Genomic DNA, 22,378 nt, shown 5'->3' on the forward strand with positions numbered 1-22,378 from the left:
CGCTAGGCGCCGCTGCCGCTCGTCGCTTCAACGTCTTCCAGACGGTGGCGGCATCTTTTTTGCTTTAAAGCATCACTAATTAACTACTAGTAATGCAATGACAGATGGAGGTTGCTACTGGCCGGGAACACGGAGAAAGGACACTCATACTTCTCATTTTATGAAGGCATCTCTACTAGAAATGTATAGGCAACGAAAGTCGGCTTTTCGAAATCGGCGGTCCATCTGCGATGTTCAGATGGAACACCTATGGATATCGCGTTCTGCGAAACCCAGTCCTAAAATCGTCAAGAAAACCGTGGTGTGGTTCACAAAACGCTTTGCATAAAATAACTAATGTATGACCACGGCCGTTTGATTACCAGTGCATCGTATGACATATCAATGCATACAATATGAGCGTACCACGTGAGGAACAGGGAAGAAAGAAGCGGAATCGGCGCGAGATGCAAGCGCTTCGCTCGGCAGCACGAGGGACAACACCACGTGTACACGAGCAGATCGCATGCACGATTCGAAGCCCCAAGGAGCCATGAACGGGCAGAAGGCTGTTCCACGTCGCCACGAGTGGCGGGCGCAAAGAATGTGGTCTCGAACGGCTGGCGAAGGCTGCGAGGCGCCATCGACAACGAGCGGAGGATTAGACCGGCGGCAGCGGGCGGTGGCTCTAGGTCCCCTGCTGTCATCATTCCTGGGAGTAGCATTGACGCTGAGCGCCATCACCATCGGCCTGTCTGTGCTCCGTCATAGGAGAGGCTCCGAGGGAAGCGGCGTCTTTGGCATGGGACGGAGCTCGTGGAACACCTGTAACTCCAAGCTCTGCATGGCGCACTTCCGCCGCCTCGAGGACTCCCTGAACCGGAGCACGGCCCCGTGCGACGACTTTTACCGCTTCGCGTGCGGCGCTTGGCATCCTCGCGTAGCCAAGTCAGAGACTGCCTTCCGAGATCTCCTGGCCGTGGCTCAGCAAGACGCCATCCGGTACCTGGAGGCCGTGAACGATGCCTCGAACAAAACGGTGGTGCCAACCAGGAAAATCCTGGTGCCCGGTTCCCGTCCGACCCTGCGCATCAACCGAGCCGAGCGGGTGTACCAGGTCTGCCTGCACAGCGGTAGGAGTACCAGGGACGCGGCTTTGCTGAGCGAGTTCCTCGCCAACCGGTCACTGTCCTGGCCCGAGCGCACCACGGCGCCCGCGCAGCCTCTAGACGTACTCCTGGACCTGGACATCAACTGGAACCTGGGCCTGTGGTTCTCGGTTCGTGTCACACCCATACCGGGCCGCAACCAACGGCAGGTGCGCGTGGGGCCCGGCATAGTTTCCAGCGATTGGAAGCGGGCTCTGGACACCATGGTAACGCGGGGAGTGTACAAAGCACGCGTGCGTCGCTTTCACGACGTCCTCCGTGCGAGAAGCTTCGCGGCCATGAGCGACAAGGAAGTGGAGGAGCTCCGCCGTGATGAGTCAACGATCGTCGATGCCCTCTGCGGCTCGGTGGCTGGTGGCCAGAATGAACTGGCCTTCCCGCTGAAGCAGATGCAGAAGTTGGCCACTCCTCGCCTGGCCACCGCCCAGTGGGTCACTCTACTCAACTGGCACCTCAACAAAGCCCTCAGGGTGACCGAGGCTGACCGCGTCCTCGCCACGAACGTAAAGCTGCTGCAGGCAGTCGACTCTCTGCTGAGCTCGCTTCCTGCTGAGGTGGTGCTACACCAGCTGGCATGGTCGCTGGTGCAGATACTCGGATGGATGGCCGACTCGGAGCTTCCGGGCCGACCCACGGCGTACGAGATGGGAGATATGCGGAGCGCCAACTGTTTCTGGGCCACGCACAGAGCGTTTGGGGTAACCCTCCTCTCCGGCTACATAAACACTACCTACCCGCTTCACTTGCGCTCCTCAGTGGATAGCATTCTGATGACCATCACTCAGACGGCCATCAACTTATTCCTGAAGACATCTTGGATCGACGCTGAGAGCCGAGCGGCCGCCGTCGACAAGCTGCGCCGCATGAACACCTCCCTCTGGCCTTCCGACTCCTATCTCAATGCATCGGAGGTGGCCGCCATATTGGAGAACTTCCCTGAGCCCAGAGAGGACGGTGCCGTGTTCCGGTACTGGCTTGACGCGTTGGCGGCTCGTCGAGCGCTCCTTGGCAGGCGGAGGGACGTGGCCAACGCCTTCTACCCTGGAGACGTGCAGTCGCAGCGGGCCCTCTTCCGCTACCACTATTACCTAAACGAGCTGGCGGTCTCGCTACACGCGCTGCGCAGCCCGCTGTTCGTGGAGGGAGTGGGCCTCGCCGTTAACATGGGAGGCCTCGGAGCCCACTACGCCGCTGCCCTGACCCGGGCGTTCGACCCTCGAGGCGTCCTTCTGGACGGTCGCGGTACCGCCTCCGGTCTCTGGTGGGGAAAGTCCTCGTACCGGGAGTACGAGCGGAGGACAGCGTGCCCAGCGACTGCCGCCAATGGAGCCGAAGGAGGTGCGCAGGCCTTCGAGGGAGTCGCTGCCATCGAGATAGCGTATGCGGCCTTCAACGCGTCGCGCTCTATCGCCGACCAGGGTATGCGGACGCGCCAGAGGCGGCGCACTTTCCTGGGCCTGTCAGAGGATCAGGCCTTCTTCGTCGCCTTCTGCCAGGCGTCCTGCGCGCGCGAGCCCAGCGAGCGACAACAGCTGTCCTGCACACTGCCGCTGAAGAACTTCCGCGAGTTCGCCACCGCCTTTACGTGTCCCGTGGCCTCGCCCATGAACCCAGCTCTGCGGTGCGGCTTCTTCGAGGTCAGCGACCAGCGGGCTGCCCGTGAGAATGAGGGTGAGGGTGCAGATGCCGGTACAAGTGCGTCTACCGGTGCGAGTGCGAATGTTGGTGCTGACAGTGCAGTGACGTCCTGGACGAGGCCACCGGTGCGCCGGAGCGGCAGTGACGACGCGGATCCGTTGTCACTGGCGCCGACGGGTCTCAGGGGGCATATGTTCTGACAGCCCCCAGTTTTATGAGAGATTTTTGTGGTGGCTGCTAGCTGCCATATTTTTTAAACGGTCGTTGCTCGGACGAATCGACGCAAGACGTTCGCTGCCAAAAGCCATGCGGCTTTGATACATTAAAGCCTGCGCACTTGCGCGCGCAAATGTGCTTCTGTGTTCGTGCTCTTGAAGTAGTAGTAGTAAAGACATTTATTTGGGAAGAGAAAAGGCATAGGGGTGGGGGATAGATAGATTTGGAGCTTCAGTGTTCAACCTAGTCACCAGCATTAACTGTGTCTATGAACTGCACCTCTTTCTCCGTCAGGAGGGCTCGTATTGCTCTAAACTAGGGCTAGTTATCTTGGGTAGCAAATGGCTTTTTTTTCATAGCCCCAGGCGACGTGGTACGTCGTGGCGTAGCACCCACACCACACGCACTGTTTCATGTATCGAGATCCTTTTAGGTTGAGAATTCTGCCCTATGTTGCCAGGTAACAGTAGCTAGGGCCTATAATAATTAGAGCTAAATTAAGCCATATACGGGTTTCGTACAATTTTAGGTCTCGCTTCGGTGGAGGCGAAACGCAAAAGTCGTCCGTGTGCTGCGCGATGTCAGTGCACGTTAAAAAATACCCAGGTGGTCGCAATTATTCCCCAGACCTCCACTGCGGCACGTCTTTCTTCCTTTCTTCCACTCCCTCCTTTATATCCCTTCCCTTACGGCGCGGTCCGGGTGTCCACCGAGATGTGAGACAGTTACTGCGTCATTTCGTTTCCTCGAAACCAATTTTCAATTTTTCTTTTCATTTTCGACTTGCCCCGGTAGCCCAGTGGTTAAACGTTCGGCTTCTGATCCAGAGTACCCGGGTTCGAACCCCACCGCGCGGCCGCGTTTCGATGGAGGCGAAACGCGGCCGGCACCCGTGTGCTGTGCGTGTGCAGTGCACGTTAAAGATCCCCAGACGGTCGAAATTATTCCTGTGCCCTCCACTACGGCATCTCTTCTCTCAGTCCCTCCTTTATCCCTTCCCTTACGGTGTGGTTCAGGTGCCCGCCGAGATGTGAGAAAGATACTGCACCATTTCCTTTTCCCAGCAACCAATTTTCAATTTTAAAAACAGAAATTGCTAAAGTACTTACTCGTACGGACACCACAAATGAAAAAAAAATGAAATAGAAAATTGGTGGGAAAGAAAATGGCGGATTATCTGTCTCACATATCGGCGGACACCTGAACCACGCAGCCCCGCCGCGGTGGCTCAGTGGTTAGGGCGCTCGACTACTGATCCGGAGTTCCCGGGTTCGAACCCGACCACGGCGGCTGCGTTTTTATGGAGGAAAAATGCTAAGGCGCCCGTGTGCTGTGCGATGTCAGTGCACGTTAAAGATCCCCAGGTGGTCGAAATTATTCCGGAGCCCTCCACTACGGCACCTCTTCTTCCTTCTTTCACTCCCTCCTTTATCCCTTCCCTTACGGCGCGGTTCAGGTGTCCAACGATATATGATACAGATACTGCGCCATTTCCTTTCCCCCAAAACCAATTATTAATTTCCGCCGGACCGCAGCGGCTGCGTTTTTATGGAGGCAAAACCCCGTCTGCTGTGCGATGTCAGTGCACGTGAAAGATCCCCAGGTGGTCAAAATTATTCCGGAGCCCTCCACTACGGCACCTCTTCCTTTATTCTTTCACTCCCTCCTTTATCCCTTCCGTTACGGCGCGGTTCAGGTGTCCAACGGAGACAGATACTGCGTCATTTCCTTTCCGCCAAAACTAATTAATTCCGCCGGTCCCATCCACTTGGCCCCACTGCGGGCTGTCGACGCGCGCGGGAATTGCCTGGGTGGCAGGGCTTCCTGACCCCCCGGACGGACGCGTCTTAGTGGGCTCTGCCGTTAACAGCGTGACGTCTGGATGAATCTAACCAATAGCCAGCTCTTAACCGACATACACAGACGTGCGACACGGAGGAGAGCTAGTGTCTCAAAATGTCGCCTGAAAGGGTTCGCCAACTTTCGCGCGCGGTTGTAGGTTGTGCGTACTCTTTACAAGTGTATTATTTGGCTGATGTTCATGAGAACGTAATGTAGCCACTGAGCGAGTTTACTTTCCTCTAAAGGTGTTTCAGGGCCCTTTACATTGTTAACAGTGGGAACCAAAAGCATGGAACTCTGTATTACTTAACAAAATTTTTATTTTCTATCACATCTCATCGTTAGTTTGGTTTTCTAATCTTTCTGTTCTGTGTTAATTTATTTAGCTTGGTAAGAGATTCCTCACAGTGAAACCTAATTTCGTGTACGAAATTGACAATATTGCTCCAATGGCCACTGCAATTGGTGACCACAGGGCGCTGCCTGGCACGGATCAATTGGTCGCAGCGGTGACATCCCCGCCGGTGGTGGAGAACGCGTCGGCGGGCCGTATGATGTAACGCTCCGTGGACGGCCACGGCACGCAGTATTCCGGCGGCTGCAGCACCATCTCGCTGGTGGGCGGGCACTCGAACGCCGTTGCGAAGTCAGGCATGTGACGCAGCAGCGTGTTTAGCCTGTGGGTGTGCGCATGCGCGCTCTACAGCTTCACAAATGCTCCCTGTTAGAAGCTACTTTAAATTACTAGTTTACAAATTCGCAACTCCACAAATGTTGCATCTACTTCAGAGGGAAGATAGCGGAACTTTCCCTGATGTTCTTTCTAGTGTTCCGATATTCGCTCCGAGCGTTACGGCGTCAACCGATGACTGGCTTTAGCAGGGGGATTGAGGGAGCACCGACATAACGATCGCAGGCAAGTTGAGGAACCAGCTTCGAATCACGCCACTTCTCTCCAGCCAATGAGAATCATTCTGTCTGGTGACGTCAGTTCTTCCAGCCAATGAGAGAATTTTATGACAGATATGTCACATTTAATATATGATACAGTGCCAAGTAGCCACGAGGTTTAATATAACGCAAGAAATTGTCGAGGAGAATGGTTAGTGCACCCTTAAAACTCGTTGCTTGCTATCCGTACCTGACGTGGTTCGGAGGCAATAGACCGAAGTCGATGAGCTTGCGGTTGGCGTTGGGCGAAAGCACTTCACACATGTACTGCGCATTGGGAAGCCATAAAGAGAAATGAATTAATGAACAGACGAATTAATTAATGGACGAGCAAACAAATAAAAAGTCGCATGAATAATAAATAGCAAATAAATAAGGAAATAGAGGACAAAACAAAGAGCGAAGGAAGAAACCTGTTCAGTGTTTCTACACGAAACGTTAACGCCCGCATTTAGGGGTTTTCGAATGAGGCGAAATTTCTAAAGGATGTTTCAGAAAACACTTTCGAAAATTCCTAATGTGGTGCACAGAATAGAAAATTATATTTTCAGAAACATGCTCTGAGCCGCCGCAGACATAATTTATTATGAAAACTACTCTCAATGTATACCCTAATAAGTAAAATTCACAAATGTATTTTTTAATTAAGAAAGAGATGATGCAATATAAGTTTTTAAACGAAGAAAAACATTCTCTACAGGTCTGCAGGTACGAGTCATCACACTACCGTTGTCTGCTTATGGTTGTCTATATGTAACAGGCTATTACCGAGCGGAACAAAGCGCGCGAATTTCAAGCAGAAACATCACGAGCTGGCGCTTCGAAGCATGTGTATGCACTCATAACATGAATACGCCTCTATGGCAGTATAAAGGGAGTGCTGTCAACTAGCACACTCCTTTCATAAAAGGGAATGAGCTAGCTAGATGACAGCTTACTTCCTCTTTACTCCTTTTAGTTGAGTGTGGTGTACCTCTCCGAAGGAGTAGAAAAAGATGGCGTCACTGCTGAGGTTCTTCGCCTTGGGAAGCTGAAAGTCGGGCTGTGGATGCGCCGCCTCCTTGGCCCGTCGGCGGTAATACTGCGCATGCGCGTACGGTCCCGCGGGCACACGTAAGTCCGAGAATTGGGACAACAACTAATTGGGGTCATAAAGCACTGATGATGCAAAGAAAGTTAAGTGCGAGTGCCAGTCCATGTTCCTTCCTCAGGGCTCCTCTGCACTTACTACTTTGATGAATTGAGATTTCTCGCAGGAAGTACATTTAAAGGTAGACCCTGGATCTTATGGAGAATCAAAATATATTCTTACATATTGCGGTTATGTCCAAGCATTTATTGAACTTAAATAAACCGTTGAATGCCTTATTACACTTAACAAAGGCTGTGGGCACCCTGATATACCATCGATTTTTTTAGCACTTACAAATACACGAGTTTTCTTGTAACTCAACATCAAAGGCAGGGCTCTATAAAACCTAATACAGACCACCACTAAGCCACACCAGAGGCCAGTGGTTTGTAGATTTCCGGAACTGCCATGAATATACCTTGATGTCCTTGAAACAACGCTTTCAAACATGATGATAAATATGATCCCAGTACTGGCCTCGGTAGGTCACGCACACGTTGGCGCGAACAACTTGGAACATATAGTCAACAGTTGCCGACGTTTGTCCTCAAAGACCCGTCGCTTACTCACCCAGAGGGCGGCCTGGAGTGCCATGCTGTCGACCAGGTTTCCTGCGAAAGTCCTGTTCGCGTCCACCTGAGAAGTTTCCAGGAACAACAAAAAAGACAACCTACTCAATCGCGAAGTGTCATGGCTTAATAGGATGCGCGCAGTGCCCTTGTGAAAAAGCGTAATGTACCAAAGAGGTCTTGAAACGCTATTATTCTCGAGGTTCTCTCAGTTGCGGGCTATTCATCACGGTAAAAGTTATATGCCTTTTCAAATTTTCTGACGCGGCCATATTTCCTCTGGGCTCTGGCGGCAGCTCTCGGATTGCCAAATTTGACCGAAGCAGCTTAGTGCGCATGCGCAGAACAGCCTAAGATCGAGGCGCGCTCAACGAAGTTGTTAACAGTAAAAAAAAAAAAAACTGGCCTACATCGGTGGAAACATTCCACAACCAGCCGATTTCTTTGAACTGTCGGCAGCAGAAGTTTACGGGATGGGTGTGTTCAGAAACAAGTTTCTTGTAACGATGCCTAGCAACCCAACCAAGCATCTTGATATTTGTGCCAATGAATGGAGCATGCCCTCCCTTCATAATCAGAGACGTTTCAGGCGATTGGCATGCGTGACTGCGCGGAAATAATTTTTTTTTTTCGCAAGCCATCAATCCGAAAATTTTACTCCTGAGAAGCATTCTCCAACTCTTTCGCCCGTAGGGGGAGTCCTGAGGCCGCTCTACTCTCTGGCGAATGAGGTATTTATCTTCATAAAGAGTTTAGACAGAGTAAACAGATTCTATAGGAAGACTACAGCAACCGATTTCCTCTTTTTGTGAGTGTAGCGAGTATTTCTTTCCAACAAAGAACCATACCCCTACCTAGAATCGCGAAGAACTATAGCAACACTTAAATTTCTTTTCACGATGTATGATAAGTCGCTGGAATTTAACGGACGGAAATACATTCAACCATACCTGCCACGCGCTTCAGGGCACTGTCACGATCACAACTTGCTGCCTTTACACGCACGTATTTGTTTAATTTTTTTTCCTCGCACAGTTAGTCAGTGGAGTGATCTCCCCTACTTGCACTGACAATTCTGACCAAGCGCTACTTATTCATTTTGCGTCGTAATATTCTGTGTCGTTTTTCCCTCCTTTCATTTGGTTATCTGTATTCAGTGGGGTAACGTATGCAAGTGCATTTCTGTTCATATTACGTGAAGGTCATCATTCTACAAAACTGAAATGTGAACTTGTTCGTTTTTGTTTTCTTTTTTTCTTTCTTGCTTCACATGTCAAACACAAGAGCATATGTATCACTTATGTTAATGGAAAGAAAATGATGTACAAACCGGCCCACCTGCTTGGTCTCCTTGAGACCACACTGCACGTAAATAATAATAATTCGCTGCCGGGTTTCTCGCTTTTGCAGGGGAAAAAAACATTGACAAGGATAGCACCACTGCTTTCCAGGTCCTTGCGTTTGTCAGCTGGCTCCTTGTTATAGCAATAGTGGCTGACTCAACAAGCAGTATAAGCAGCTGCACTGGAAATGGAAAGCGTGTGGAAGAGGCGCACGATAACTGTATACAGGTGCACCCTGAACTTAGGTACCTGCATCCTGAACTTTGGTTCGAGCACGTTGTAGATGTTGCGGAAGCAGGCCGTGTAGTTCTCCCATCGAGTGCGCGCGGCGCCCCACAGCCAGTCGGCGTCCTCCGGCTCGGAGCTGATGCGTGTGCCTGAGTAGTGGGGGAACAAAGGTTGTATGAACTTGTTTCAGTGCCCCTTTAACTATAAGTATCATCATCAGCCTGACTACGCCCACGGCAGGGGAACGGTATTTCCCATATATCTCCAACTGAGCCTGTCCTGTGACAGCTGCAGCCCCCGTACCCCGGCAAACTTTTACAGCGATAGCTGTTAGGTGACCGTCCCTGGCTTTCTCGTCGCCGTCGGCGTAACAGGTGGGTGCGTTAATGTCACAGTCACGTGACATTATGTCACGTGACCTTAAATGCCACCTGACCTTATGTCACTGTAAACCTAGGTCGCATAAGCCTACGGGCGGCCCTGCTTCGAACAGCCGCCTGCAAGTGCAGGAGTGCATCGGCAAGGTAAGTTGTTGGGCGAGTTCGTTTCGATATTACATGACCACAGCGCAATGAACGGGACGTAGGAGGAGGACACAGGCAGGGACACAACACAGCGCTGACTCACAACTGATATCTTTACTAGCTGCCAGCCGGAATAAGTTCCCAACTGGCGGCAAGAATTTGAAAGCAATGCGCACAAGTCATGCAACGGAAACACAAATATAAAAAAAATAGAATAAAGCACACGCGTGTCAACATTCGCAGGTCGAGGTAGCGTTTTTCTTTTTCTGACAGCAATACCCAGGGTGCGCTTATACATTCTTTCGGGAGCTTGACCCCGACACCAGTGCGTCAGGAATATATCCCCAAAACTAAACGCCTAAACAGCTATCGCTGAACATCGCGTTACACAGTTGTAACCGTTCCCCTGCGAGTTTTTTTTTTTTTTAATCTCATTCTCCCACCTAACTTTCAAGCTGGATTCTCAGGAACTTTCAGCACACAGCAATCAGCTTTGCATGATGATGATGCGATCGCACCTACCGTGCGGATCCAGAGCCTTGCCCATCCCGAGGCCGATGATGTGCAACAGCTTGGGCAGGTACACCAGGCTGCGAACAACGAAAGAGTATGCGAATGAAGAAGGCAAGGAAAGAAGTGAACTAGTTAAGTTAGTGACAAGCTAAAAGACGACAGCGCCAAGAGACGCTTTGCTGCATTTGCAAAGTTTATTGAATTTTCACGTAGTATATTGTATACATTTGGCAAAAACTCCTAAATAACTACTTGAAAAAAGGAAAGAAAAAATTGGCTGTGAAGATACGCGTGCAAAGTCTGAGATACAAATTTTTACATCATAGTTTTCGAAGTTTTCGAAGGCTTATTTTGCCTTCATAAGCCGTCAGAAGTTGTAGTCCATTATTCACAGCGAACCTAGCGAATTCTAACGAGCTAGGTATATAGCCTATGTAGATCCTGAGGCTACCTTAAATAGAGCGTTAACTTGAGCATGGACGAGGACAAACCTGGTGTGATTCGCTGAAAAGAGGAGAGCATAGCGCCTTGTCATTTTCCTACAAAGTTCAGTAATTTTTACTGCAGGCAAACGCGTCTACCTTGGAATGTCTGGGAAAACCTAACCGCTGACGTCCAATGAACTCAGGGGAAGGTGTCCATGCTGACATGCAATAATTTATTCTAAGTTGCTACACGATTTAGGGAAGGAAGGAAAGAGCTAGCGAGATTAACAACACTCACTTTCTTTCTCCCTCACTGAAGAGGTGGCCATGGAACAACACGTGCGGCACGTCTGAAAAAAAAAATTCAGCGATAGTAAGCCATTATTTAATTGTATAGATTATGCGATTTAGATAAAGAGTGAGACGATATTGGGTTTAACTTCTATACAATAGGGTTAAATCACTGCATAATAAAGTGCACGTTTTTGTATAACCAAGCTCATTTTTCCTCGATAAGCATTCTGAACACGTGGCAGTACTATGCTTTGTGTATACCGCGTGAAAAACACGAGGAAAAAGTAAGGAAACACATACAATGCGGAAGCTCCGATTTCCAGATTTATTTAATTAAAGATATTAAGGCGAATTTCATTGCTCTCGAAATCACTCCGACATTATAACCGACACATTGCAGCATAGGATAAGTGCTCATAGGAGACAAGCGTGCAAAGAAAGATAAAATAGAATCACAAAAAAGAGTTGCATTGACGTTTTTTACGGAGGCGACCCGCACGACAACTGAAAGAAAATTTCGCTGGAACAAATCACTCTTCTACGAAAACAAACAAGTAAGATCCTCATGCTCTAAACATAAAAAACAAACATTTCATTCCGTCTTTTTCGCGCAGCATAAATGGAGCATAATAATGAACCAACCAGCCTGACAAGTTTTATTGTAGCAGTACTTCGTATCCCTTGCTATTTGTACCTTTGTTTTCGCGTAGTACCTATAAGATTATACCCCATCAGCCATCTCAAATTATTCTTTGTACAGTAAACAATTTCACAATCCCCTAAACATCGTCCTCACTGTCCAATGCAGGTCGAAGTGCTTTCGGTTAAATTCTACTGTGCGGTCCCACATAGGAATAACGTGTTCCCAGGTCAACACTTCTTGCCCTATAGCTTCCTGGTGTCCTCGACATCTCGCCGGATTTTATCAGACATGGTTCTCACTTGCACTTTCTGTACAGCTGTTGTCTGTTCCGCACTCGAGGAGTATTGCTATAACTTCTTTTCCTTCTTTTACTTGAACTACGATGTGCTTCATATGTATTGTTCTGTGATCCGCACCGCTTCTATTCAGTACAATGTAACTGAGCGGTGCGTGTGCCAAGGTACCAGTAGGTATTCCCTTGATGTTCACCTCCGTATCACAATCTCTATAGCCTCGCTTACATAAACCGGACAGTGGCGACTCGAGTCAAAGGATTGAGCTGAGCAAGGTCAGCCAAACTCGATGACTGTCTGTTCACATGAACTCTATATGAGCAAGTCAACTCTCGTGGGGCGCCATCTGAAGCGCGATCACAAGAGTAGTAAGCCGGCTCCCGCTTCTGTTCTCCTGTGAAGAAAATGCGTTCCCCAAGAGTCAGGGAAGATTAAGCGTCATTTGCGGAGGGGGCTGCGAGTCAACCCACTCTTTGACGCGGAGTTGAGGGGTCGAGTCAAGTCGACCCCCACCTTACTCGGCGGAGTTTTTACATGAACCCACTAACCAATTTTATAACCGACAACTCGACTCAACCAATCCTGTCATGTTCATGTAAACACCGCTTATGTTTTGGGAGGATCAGTTTTGTGAGTGTCTCATTCAAAATATGAGCTATGGCTGAAACGAGACCTTCACATTATTTGCGTAGTCATTAACTCCTCGATAATGTAGTCGAGGGTGGTAGATTGCTGTAGTGACCTCTGTGCAAGCATTGCCGACTTGTAGAAGTGCGCGACCAATGTTTTTTTCTTGCTCATAGCTCTTTGTGCAATACAGAGTGCCACCCGACTGAGATATTATTTAGAGTTCATTACGTGTCTATGTGAACTCGTTTCAAATACAGGAGGGAACGCCTCTCAAAAGGAACGCAAGTGTTCATTTACAAGTCATATCAGTATTCTGGGCTTCTGAGCATGTGTAGTTACAAAGCCCAGCTAATAGGTTTCTTAATCATCCCTGCTTTTTCTTTTAGGAAGTATAAACGACGCGGCGTAATCAGAAACAGGAATGAATACAATGTATGCAGCGGCACCCTGCTTTACTTACATAGGGTGTTGGTGCCGTAGTTGTAGTGACAGTTCATGTCCAACACTTTATACGGGGGCCTGCGATTGAGGAGAATCGTCACGCATCAATCACAACTTCAGGACCATGTGATCCTCTCCTGACCAATGAGAATGAAGCATGAGAACGATGCTTACTGATTTTCAACAAGCTATGCGACGTTTACAGCTGTGCTACCAGCAAAGGGGCACAGCGCGGTATCGGGTGGTGAAGAAAATGGGAAAACTTTCTCATATTGTGGACTACTGCCATAGAGCTGCTGAATTTTCATAGGCAAGTGCACTGGGGCCGTTGAAAACTCAACAGCAGATGTGAATTTTCGTGGTCCCCTTCCGTCATCGGGGCACGTTGCGTGTGCTGTAGGTGAAAGACGGTTGATTGTCGAACAACTATTAGAAGTGTTTTCTCAGAGAGCTATTACTAACTGTTCGTGTATGAAAACAGGAACTAATGATCCTCAGAAAACGTAATCAAACGTAAGAATCGAGCACGCCATGCCACTTTCAGTGCTGCTGAGCATGGGGGGGGGGGGGGGGGGGGGGTACGAATCGGTTCAAGGCCCGCAGAAGGCCAAAACAAAGGCGTAAACATTGAACTTTGGCGCAGTTTCCTCTGGTGGAACATATGCTCTGCACGGCCAAGGGTCGCAACATACGACACACGCGCTATCTACTGCGTTACACTGCCTCGCGTTGCGCCTTCGAAACTCCATTGCGCTGCACTGGCAGTGTCCGCGCGATCCGTTGTTCCTTCCCTCTATAAGTGGATGGCAGTGCAGGCACAAAGGCTGCTTACTGGCTGCCGTGAGCTGAGATACTGAATGCTCTATGTCCTTGGAATATACATGTTATTGATGACATGGCTAACGAGCATCTTTCAAGGAAGAATATCAGCAATCTCTGAAATGCGATCAATTTTACATCTAGCCTGCATGACCTTCCATTTTTCGATATTACGAAATTCTCGACTTTTCGAAGGCTCTTGCGGTTCCCCTGGTCTTCATAAAACCTAGCATCTTCAAACGCATACGAAAGACTTCACCTACCCGAACTGCTCTCCCTTCTCTAGGAAGATGCTGTAGTTGTAGTAGTCGCTGACTTCAACCTTGCGAGCTTCCACCGCTGCCTTCGCGATGTTGTTACCATCGACGTCGATCTGTGTTTGAAATAGGGGAATGCGCTTACACACACCGCACTAGAGAGAAAAAAATATATAAACGTAGCACTACAGTGACCTACACACAGCATGAGATAGTTTTTTTTTTTGTGAAGTGCTACCTCCAGAATTCTTAGGCCGCTATTACAGCTCCACAATACTAGGACCCCTTCGCTAGTGCAGACAGTTGCAACTTTCTGCAGCGATTGCCTTCTAGCATTAGCCCAGTTTGTAGCTGCTGCGTGAAGACTGATGTCCCTTTGTAAGTTTGTTGGGGTAAGACAAGTAGCAGCGTAGTTTCGTGGAATAGCATTGTACGTCAATCCCACCGACCTTAGTACCTGACCTGCATCAACGGCTTTTATAAGCGGTTCATTGGCCGCTGCTAGAGGATCACTAAACGGTCCGACGGCTTCTCTGCTAGTGCAGGTATAGTTAACCAAAACCTTTTGTATTTCTGCAATAGCTACCCTTTTATCTTGCAACCAGCTTGTTGCACTTAGAAGCCAACTGATACTCCTTTGCCAGTTCATTTTTTGGACAAGTGGCAGAGAAGTTTAATGTAGCAGCATTGCTCTGGCTACAGCCGCAGAAATGTTAACACCTGCCCTCTACAACGGTTTCTGGTGCTGCCGATTATTTGCAGGCACATGTTGGCACACTGAATTGGGCTCAAAAATTCATCGCATAGACTCACCGAAGGGGGAGGTATCGATATGGCGTCACCTTGCACGATGTTCGGCGTGAAGAACATGACCACTCGCATCTTCTCCAGCTGTCGAGAACGCAGAAGTAAAAGCATATTATGTCGATAACCCAGCAATCGATCGTGATTAAATGAGCGCCTGATAGCGTATAAAAGCATGTGCACAAATTTGCAAGTAGCCGGGTAGTACACAAGAAAGCGACGGTTTTTCGGGAATAATGATGTGTAGCACAATGGTATTTGATTTTAGAGGCCATATTCCTAGGCCTAGGAGGCCGTAATTGGTATGTAAACCCTGAAGTATACGTTTGGGAGGATTAAGTAATTCAGTGCTAGATTTATATGAATGCATTATTGGTGACGGACACAATTGCCTTGAATAGGCTGCTCCAGTCAGATATGACAGGCTCAACAAGATTAGAATAATAAAAACAACACTAAGAAATACGTAACTCGAACGTCAAGCACAAGTTGATACGTTTGGGTACAGTGTTTTCAGTTACGAAAAACTTAGAGAAACAAGAGGAGTCGAATGCAATGGAACATATAAAACAGGCGCAACTCTAGAAATACTTCTGCCTTGAATGCCTGAATGTTCATGCATACTAGTTCCTCGAGCAGGACACCGCTTTGGAAGCATCAAGTAGCCAAGATAAACAACAGTTTAAAGAACGAAAGAAATGGAAGGTTTGTACTCCATGAAAACAGTACATAAGGATCGACAGGCTTGTCTTCCATTTTGACTGAACAGTGCGGAAGGAGGTATGTCGTGTGTCGGACTTTTGCACAGCGCGAGCGTGTGTTCCAGTTTAACCCAAGGCGCGATCTTCTGCCGGCGATAGCATAGTGCCGTCATGCAGAGGCCAGAGAAACTGATCTGTTCGCGCTGCCGCGGGTTCGAAACCCAGTCGCGGTATTATTTTTTTTTTATTTCTGCACCGGGTGTTGCTGTGCTAGGTTTCGCCAGGGTCACCACCTTCAAGGTCAGGCTTCACACAGATTCGGTGAGCCGATTAGACCTATTCAAGTAGCGCTTTGGCACTAAAACAAATGCCGAGTGGAAGGCTCCGGAGTAATTTCGACCACCTCAGGCTTTTTAGTTGAGGGTTCGACGGAAACCCGTCTGGCGAGGGAAACTCAGCATATCCTTTTAAACGAACACTCGCCAAAGTCATAAAGGAAAAAAAAAATAACCGTAAGAGAATTGACGTTTCGGCACCACTACGGGTGCCTTGTTCACAATGGGATGAAAAACGAGACGGGCTGCTGCTTATGTAGGGAAAACGTTGCGTATCGTGCGGATGTATATCTCGGGTAGATTGCCCTGCGTCCTGTTAATCGCTTGGCTTGTCATTTGTATGTGAAGGGATTCCTTGAGCAGACGAGTAGATGAACACCAGCGTGACGTCAGAAACAAACAGTGACTTCTAACGCTCTCGCCGAACACCAGCAAAACACGGGCAACTTGATTGACTGGGATTCCACGCGCATACTTGAGAAAGAAAAATCATTATCTACTCGTCTGCTCAAGGAATCCCTTCACATACAAATGACAAGCCAAGCGATTAACAGGACGCAGGGCAATCTACCCGAGATATACATCCGCACGATACGCAACGTTTTCCCTACATAAGCAGCAGCCCGTCTCGTTTTTCATCCTATTGTGAACAAGGCACCCGTAGTGGTGCCGAAACGTCAATTCTCTTACGGTTATTTTTTTTCCTTTATGACTTTGGCGAGTGTTCGTTTAAAAGGATATACCTCAGGCTTTTGTTAAAGTGCACTCACATCGCACAGCACACGGGCGCCTTTTGCCTTTCGCCTGTATCGAGACGCGGCCGCCGCAGCCTGTACTGTATCTACGTCTTCGGTATTAACAACCGAGCGCGCTAACAACCACTGGACCTCCGCAGTGCGCCTTTCCTCATAATTATTTACCTTTGTAGAGCCGTCGATACGCATGTTGTAGGGCAGCCAGTCAGCGTTGCCCAGGAAGATACCAAACACATCCTTCAGGGCCTCGACGGTTTCCAAGTGTTCCTGGACAGTGCCCTGCGTGAGGGGCGTGAGCAAGACGGTGAATGGCTGGCGAAGGAATGTGAAAGAAATTTACAGATGGCACTTAAGACTACTTACGTGTTTTGAATACGAAAGTACTCTCTTCATTTTTGTTTTCTTTTAATTATTTATTCTCTTCATTTCTAATGACATATCTACTCATTAGCATACAGTCGTAAGGCAACGCATACACTAGGTCCACCTTTGTTCAGCGAGAAGCAACGCAGTTTCGTGGCCTATGGGTGACTTGCTCACCTCTAAATCTAAATGTCCTGGGTTGAATTCCCTGCACCTTTGGTCGGAAGAAATTTTATTTTTCTTTGATACCACAGTGACGTCATCTGGGATTTTTGAGACCACTGCTGCTGGTCAACGCCGACGCCGGATTTCGTTCCAGATGAGCCATATAATGATTCCGCATTAAGAAGTTTCACACACACGCGGGAACGCTGGCTGCAACTGCTGCAGAAATGCAATTTCACATATTTCGCACATATAGGTCCCTGACTCTATCGAGGATTTCTTGTTCTGATCTTACAGCGCTAGCTGTATTAGCCTCGTTCTCCAGGTTTCGCGTTGTCGTCCTTGGTGTCGTCCTCCTACCTGCATGCCGCTCAGCGTAGGAATGCACCAGAGTGGGAAGACTCGAAGTGAAAAAAATTTACCCTGAACCTAGCTGTCGTCGTCGTTTTCGCAAATGCGCACAAAGCTACTGACTCAGGGGCACGATCACTCTACTCTGGTGTCCACACTCTGGCAGAAGACAAATTGGGCAACCACCGAATTCGAACCGAATACACTAAGCCAAACAGTGATGAAAGATATTTAGAGCATCTCTTAGCCAAGAACCCACCCAATAATTCATAGGCTACTGCCGCTATTTGTGTGTGTTCAGTGAAAGTCACGCCTGCAGTCATGATTGTGCTAATAGTTTCCTGAACCAGCCAGTAATGATCACTCGTCGTACTCTGAATGCATCATCATCATCATCATCAGCCTGACTACACCCACTGCAGGGTGAAGGCCTTTCCTATGTCTCTCCAATTAACCCCATCCTTTGCCAGCTGCGTCCACCGTATGCCTGCAGACTTCTTAATCTCATCGGCCCACCTAACTTTATGCCGCCCCCTGCTACGTACGCTTGCCTTCTCTTGGAATCCACTCCATTACCCTTAAGGACAAGCGGTTATTTTGCCTTCGCATTGCGTGCCCTGTCCAAGGACATTTCTTCTTCTTGATTTTGACTATAAGTCGACTCTGAAGGCGACCAGCTGTAATTCTTTTGCCTGCTCCTTGTCCCTCTTATTCGTCTTACTATGCTCCCAAGCCGTGCCATTAACATGGATAGCCTATACTGCTAACTACGTCGAAGACAGTGCATGCTTTTAAACACATATATGAGGCATTTATTGTTATACAGGCAAACTCTGCGTTGTGTGGGCGCAAGAGCGTTGTCACAGAGTCCGGACGCATGAGTCGATTTGGATCCTGTGTGGAAGCCCTAAAATGCATACCCCGAAAAAAAAATTGAAATATTTAGTTTTGAAGCGCAATGTGCTAAACTCATAGGGTTTTGTGTTTCAGGGGTTATTTTAACTGCCTGGAGCGCAGTATACGGAGGAGGTGAAGATGCTCGCAATCGTGAAACCCTTAAATACGCGTAAGCGCACCTCCTTGGCGACGCGCAGGGTCAGGTGGTAGCGGTGGTAGAACCACGACAGCGCCCTGGGTAGGATCTCGTCGATAAAGCGCAGGCAGAGGCGCCACCTCTCGGGTGCCTTGTGCATGTCATGACCGTAGCGCCAGTACACCTCGTTCAGCTGCGTAGGAGGGTGATAGAAAAAAAAGGAGCATACATCCGTCTTGGCCATGCATAAAACTTGGGGGGAAATAACCCGGAGAGGCAGCTGTGATCAAAAAATAAAGAGTTAAGTTCGGCTGCGCTTAGCATATTCTTAAGCCATCGCCAAGAAACAGTAGCCCCCTATTACGCCATCTGCAGAGCGACTTAAGCCGCAATGATCACCCCTTTCTTGGGCTCCTGATTCACAAAGCCTGCAGACCCACTCACGCAAAGGTCGCCCCATTCTTGGGCTGCTGATTCACAAAACCTGCAGACCCACTCACAAAATATTAGTTCCTAAATTTATTCGCTATATCAAGTGCCAAGTTGGCTTCTTCCCTACCTATAAATTATAAGTATACGAAAAAAGAAATCCAAGCCATCATCATTATTAACCAGATTACGTTCAATGCATGACATATACTTCTAATGGTATCCAATTAGGCCTGCCCCGCGCCAGCCGGAGATATCCTCGCCCAAAAGGTTTTCTTTACCCCCTTGACTTTCTGCAGCTTCGGGCATACGTTACCCTTACTTTCGAATTCACCAGTACAACAGGATATCTGTTACCTGTTCGCCGTGCGTCATGGCAATCTATGCACACGCACATAAAAAAAAATTGGGTGACAATTAGGCTCCGCCTTTAAGGGTTTGATGCGACAGCGGTTCTTCTTGCTCACTCAACTGTTCCCTCCTTCACAGTCACAATCGTTATGGGAAAGACTGCACAACATGCATATAAAGCTCCGTTTTAACGAAGCCGTACGAACGTGTCTGCGTGGTCGAGCGGGAGCCTGTCTGGCTCGCAGTCTAAGGGTTAGGGGATACAGCGGTGGGTCTGCTGCGTGTTTATACGAGGGTGAGAAGGAATACGCGTAAGGAGACGCCCGGGAGAAAATCCGTGCGTGCGCCGAAATGCCATGAAGGCGGCAATGCGCTGTTGATGTGGCTGGCGCCATTTATGGGAGCCTCTTGTAACAGCCGCCTTTTCGCCAAGTCCGGATTTTTCCGTCACGCCGACGCCAACGACAACGCCGACGCCAGGTTTTGTGCAGAACGGGGCCCTTACGCTGTGGCGCAAGACAAGGAGAACAAACATAAGTACGTGTGCTTGTCTGGGCCATAGCATTTGGTAAGACTATCCGTCAGTGCGCTTGTGTCAAAACACGCATACAAAGCACTAAGTGCGTCTATCGTACGATGGTATGCAACGAATGTGCCGAGGACTGTGACGGGGCACCCACCTGGGGAAGGCTTGGTAAGGAGACGGCGAAGTTCAGGAAGATTAGCAAGCGCACGTAGTCGAGGAAGTTGTCGCGATTCCCCCTGCGCGAACCGGAAGCAAGTTGAGTAAAGGCAAAGGGGGTATCGGCGGCATACTAAGCAAATGGTAATAAAAAAAATTCTAGCTTTCATCGGTGTCGATAGTTAGCGCCACCTGTCAGCAGCCAGCAGCGAGCTCCGCTAACTCGATCGGGGTACAGTGTGCGTTGAGATGCCACCCGTACATAGTTATTGCGTTGCCTTCCGGCATGTTGCAGGATCTTACTTGTAGAATGGTTCTTGCGGCAGCACTGCCTAATTCTGATGGCCATGGAAAAACCAGTGGCTGTATCGTGCATGTAAGACTACGAATTTTGAGTGTGCAAAACCATGTGCCACGTGCTGGCGACAGCGCAAACTAAAAGCGCACGTCCAGATAACCTAGGCGTGGTGTATCACTTTGGAAGTCCCGCTTGTGAAAGCTAGACACGGGACACGTAACTTTCCGTCCCTTACGCTTAGATAGGCCTTAGACAGGCCTTTAGATAAGGTCAAACCAACAATCACGTCGCTGATTCCCCACTGCAGAAGCAGGGGACAGAAAGAAAAACGATTTTCCTTGTTTTCACACTATAAGATCAACTGCCACGGAAAGGCAGGATGCCTTTACAAAAGAAGCCTTGGTTGCCTCGAATACAGACCTACTAAAATCAAGTTAAGGAAAAAGGCAGTGATCGGCGCTGGTTTTTAAGAGAGTGTTTTGCCAGACGACGCTGAAGTTATACCAGTAAAAAACATCGGTTTAGTCTAAGGCTCCCTTCGCAGTAACCCAAGGCAACGCGATTTACGATGGAGGAAGTTGCTCACTCAGCTGTTGCAGTAAAATGATGGACACGGGCGTCGCTGCCTCTATGCAAGGGCAGATGCTAAGGGAGACTTCTGCGGCTCTGCATACGAGTGACAGATTCTGATTCCAAGTCGGGGAAAAATAACTGAGGAGCGTCGATGTATATGTGCTAAACCTCAGGCGCAAAGCTACATCTCATAAACTCCTCATATAGACTAAGGGACGACATAGAAGCAGGGCTTACGTGGGGTAAGCTTGCGCATCCAGGAACGCGTTGAGAGTGGTCAGGTAAGGACCGTTCACTAGCCTCACCATGGTGTAGGTGAGGCGGGGAACACTGTGCTGCGTCACCTCTGTGAAGAAGTCCAGCCAGTTCAGCTGATGCAAAAAAAGAAATGGAAGGTTAATAACTGGCATTGCTTTCATTCTGTTGTTTTGGGGATATGTGAATTTTACTTCCAGATTAGTACTTTTCAAGGTAATGGAGTGATTTGTTCAGAATTTTCATGTAGCCCCTGCGCAAACATTTCCTGTGTCGAGAGAGTGATCTCGTAGAAAAGAACTTAATGATTAATCGGCAAGATTTTATGTGACGTAAACGTGCAGAGCTTTCTCTTCTGTTGTTTTTCTCAATAGTCTTAACACATGGCTTGCACACAACGGTCACGATGTAGATAAACAACATCTAGCCGCCGCGGTGGCTGAGTGGTTATGGCGCTCGGCTGCTGGCCCGATAGACGCGGGCTCGATCCCGGCCGCGGCGGTAGAATCTCGATGGAGGCGAAATTCTAGAGGCCCGTGTACTGTGCGATGTCAGTGCATGTTAAAGAACCCCAGGTGGTCGAAATTTCCGGAGCCCTTCACTACGGCGTCTCTCATAGCCTGAGTCGCTTTGGGGCGTTAAACACACATAAACCATAAACCGTAGATAAACATCTGAAACAGGACATCGTCTTGATAAAAAAAGACGATATATTATAGCTACCAACTCTGGCAAAGTTGATACTGCAATTTAAGCAATAAACACATTACCCTGACATTTCGCAAGAAAAGTACCCAGTCATCGAATTCAGTGCGGAACCTGGAGAAACGAACACGAAAAAAAAATGAGTGGTGCGTACAGAACTGTCGCACACGGTGTAGCATAACTTACCACGTTGCTCCCGAGTAGCTGGGACAACCTCCTGTAGGTGACCGGGTGTTCTATCGTCGTTGGCTTGTAGAATAGAATCCTCTGTGCAACAGAATCAGTTTATACAGGTTACATCGTTTTTAGTGCTATCAATAAGATAAATTCAGGCTGGTTTCTGTGTATTCTTCTTTAGAAACAAGGGTGAAAAGAAAATTAAATCGCCGCATACACTTGCGCCAGTATACAAAACACCGGGAAATTAAATAAAAAAGAAAAGGACAGCTGATAGGCAGGTGAGTTCAACACAAAACATTGCCAATTTAAAAAAAAGGAAAAAGAAAACGGCGACTGAAGGCAGATGAGTTCGCACATACCGATAGGAGTCGGTACCTGTAAGACTTTTTGAATAAGCACGATGCAAAATGAGACGTATGTACGACGCTCAAAGAGTTGAAGTCTTCGCAAAAGGAGCCTTGCAGTGCTACAATGCGCAAGTCTAAACAAGCT

General features: G+C 48.6%; 2 protein-coding genes across 2 annotated transcripts in view; one reads left to right on the top strand and one right to left on the bottom strand.

Moving 5' to 3' along the window:
* The first annotated feature begins 532 nt into the window (after positions 1–532).
* Positions 533–3,063, top strand: LOC144110930 (endothelin-converting enzyme 2-like). The gene has a single exon (XM_077643996.1). It carries the CDS (start codon positions 533–535, stop codon positions 2,984–2,986), a length of 2,454 nt encoding a protein of 817 aa, XP_077500122.1. The 3' UTR covers positions 2,987–3,063.
* A 2,274-nt stretch (positions 3,064–5,337) lies between these two features.
* LOC144110931 (neprilysin-2-like) overlaps positions 5,338–22,378 on the bottom strand; it is a 29,082-nt gene continuing 12,041 nt past the window's right edge. Inside the window, exons 10-24 of the mRNA XM_077643997.1 lie at positions 21,893–21,973; positions 20,984–21,117; positions 19,874–19,955; positions 18,457–18,606; positions 16,667–16,813; positions 14,720–14,797; positions 13,913–14,022; positions 12,850–12,908; positions 10,828–10,879; positions 10,114–10,181; positions 9,089–9,216; positions 7,498–7,644; positions 6,769–6,876; positions 5,986–6,062; positions 5,338–5,521 (exon numbers count right to left, since the gene is read on the bottom strand). Of these exons, the coding sequence (XP_077500123.1) occupies positions 5,338–5,521; positions 5,986–6,062; positions 6,769–6,876; positions 7,498–7,644; positions 9,089–9,216; positions 10,114–10,181; positions 10,828–10,879; positions 12,850–12,908; positions 13,913–14,022; positions 14,720–14,797; positions 16,667–16,813; positions 18,457–18,606; positions 19,874–19,955; positions 20,984–21,117; positions 21,893–21,973 (1,605 nt within the window). The remainder of the gene's footprint in view (positions 5,522–5,985; positions 6,063–6,768; positions 6,877–7,497; positions 7,645–9,088; positions 9,217–10,113; positions 10,182–10,827; positions 10,880–12,849; positions 12,909–13,912; positions 14,023–14,719; positions 14,798–16,666; positions 16,814–18,456; positions 18,607–19,873; positions 19,956–20,983; positions 21,118–21,892; positions 21,974–22,378) is intronic.

This window comes from Amblyomma americanum, chromosome 11 (genome assembly GCF_052857255.1).
Source record: "Amblyomma americanum isolate KBUSLIRL-KWMA chromosome 11, ASM5285725v1, whole genome shotgun sequence".
In the NCBI taxonomy this organism is placed as follows: Eukaryota; Metazoa; Arthropoda; class Arachnida; order Ixodida; family Ixodidae; genus Amblyomma; species Amblyomma americanum.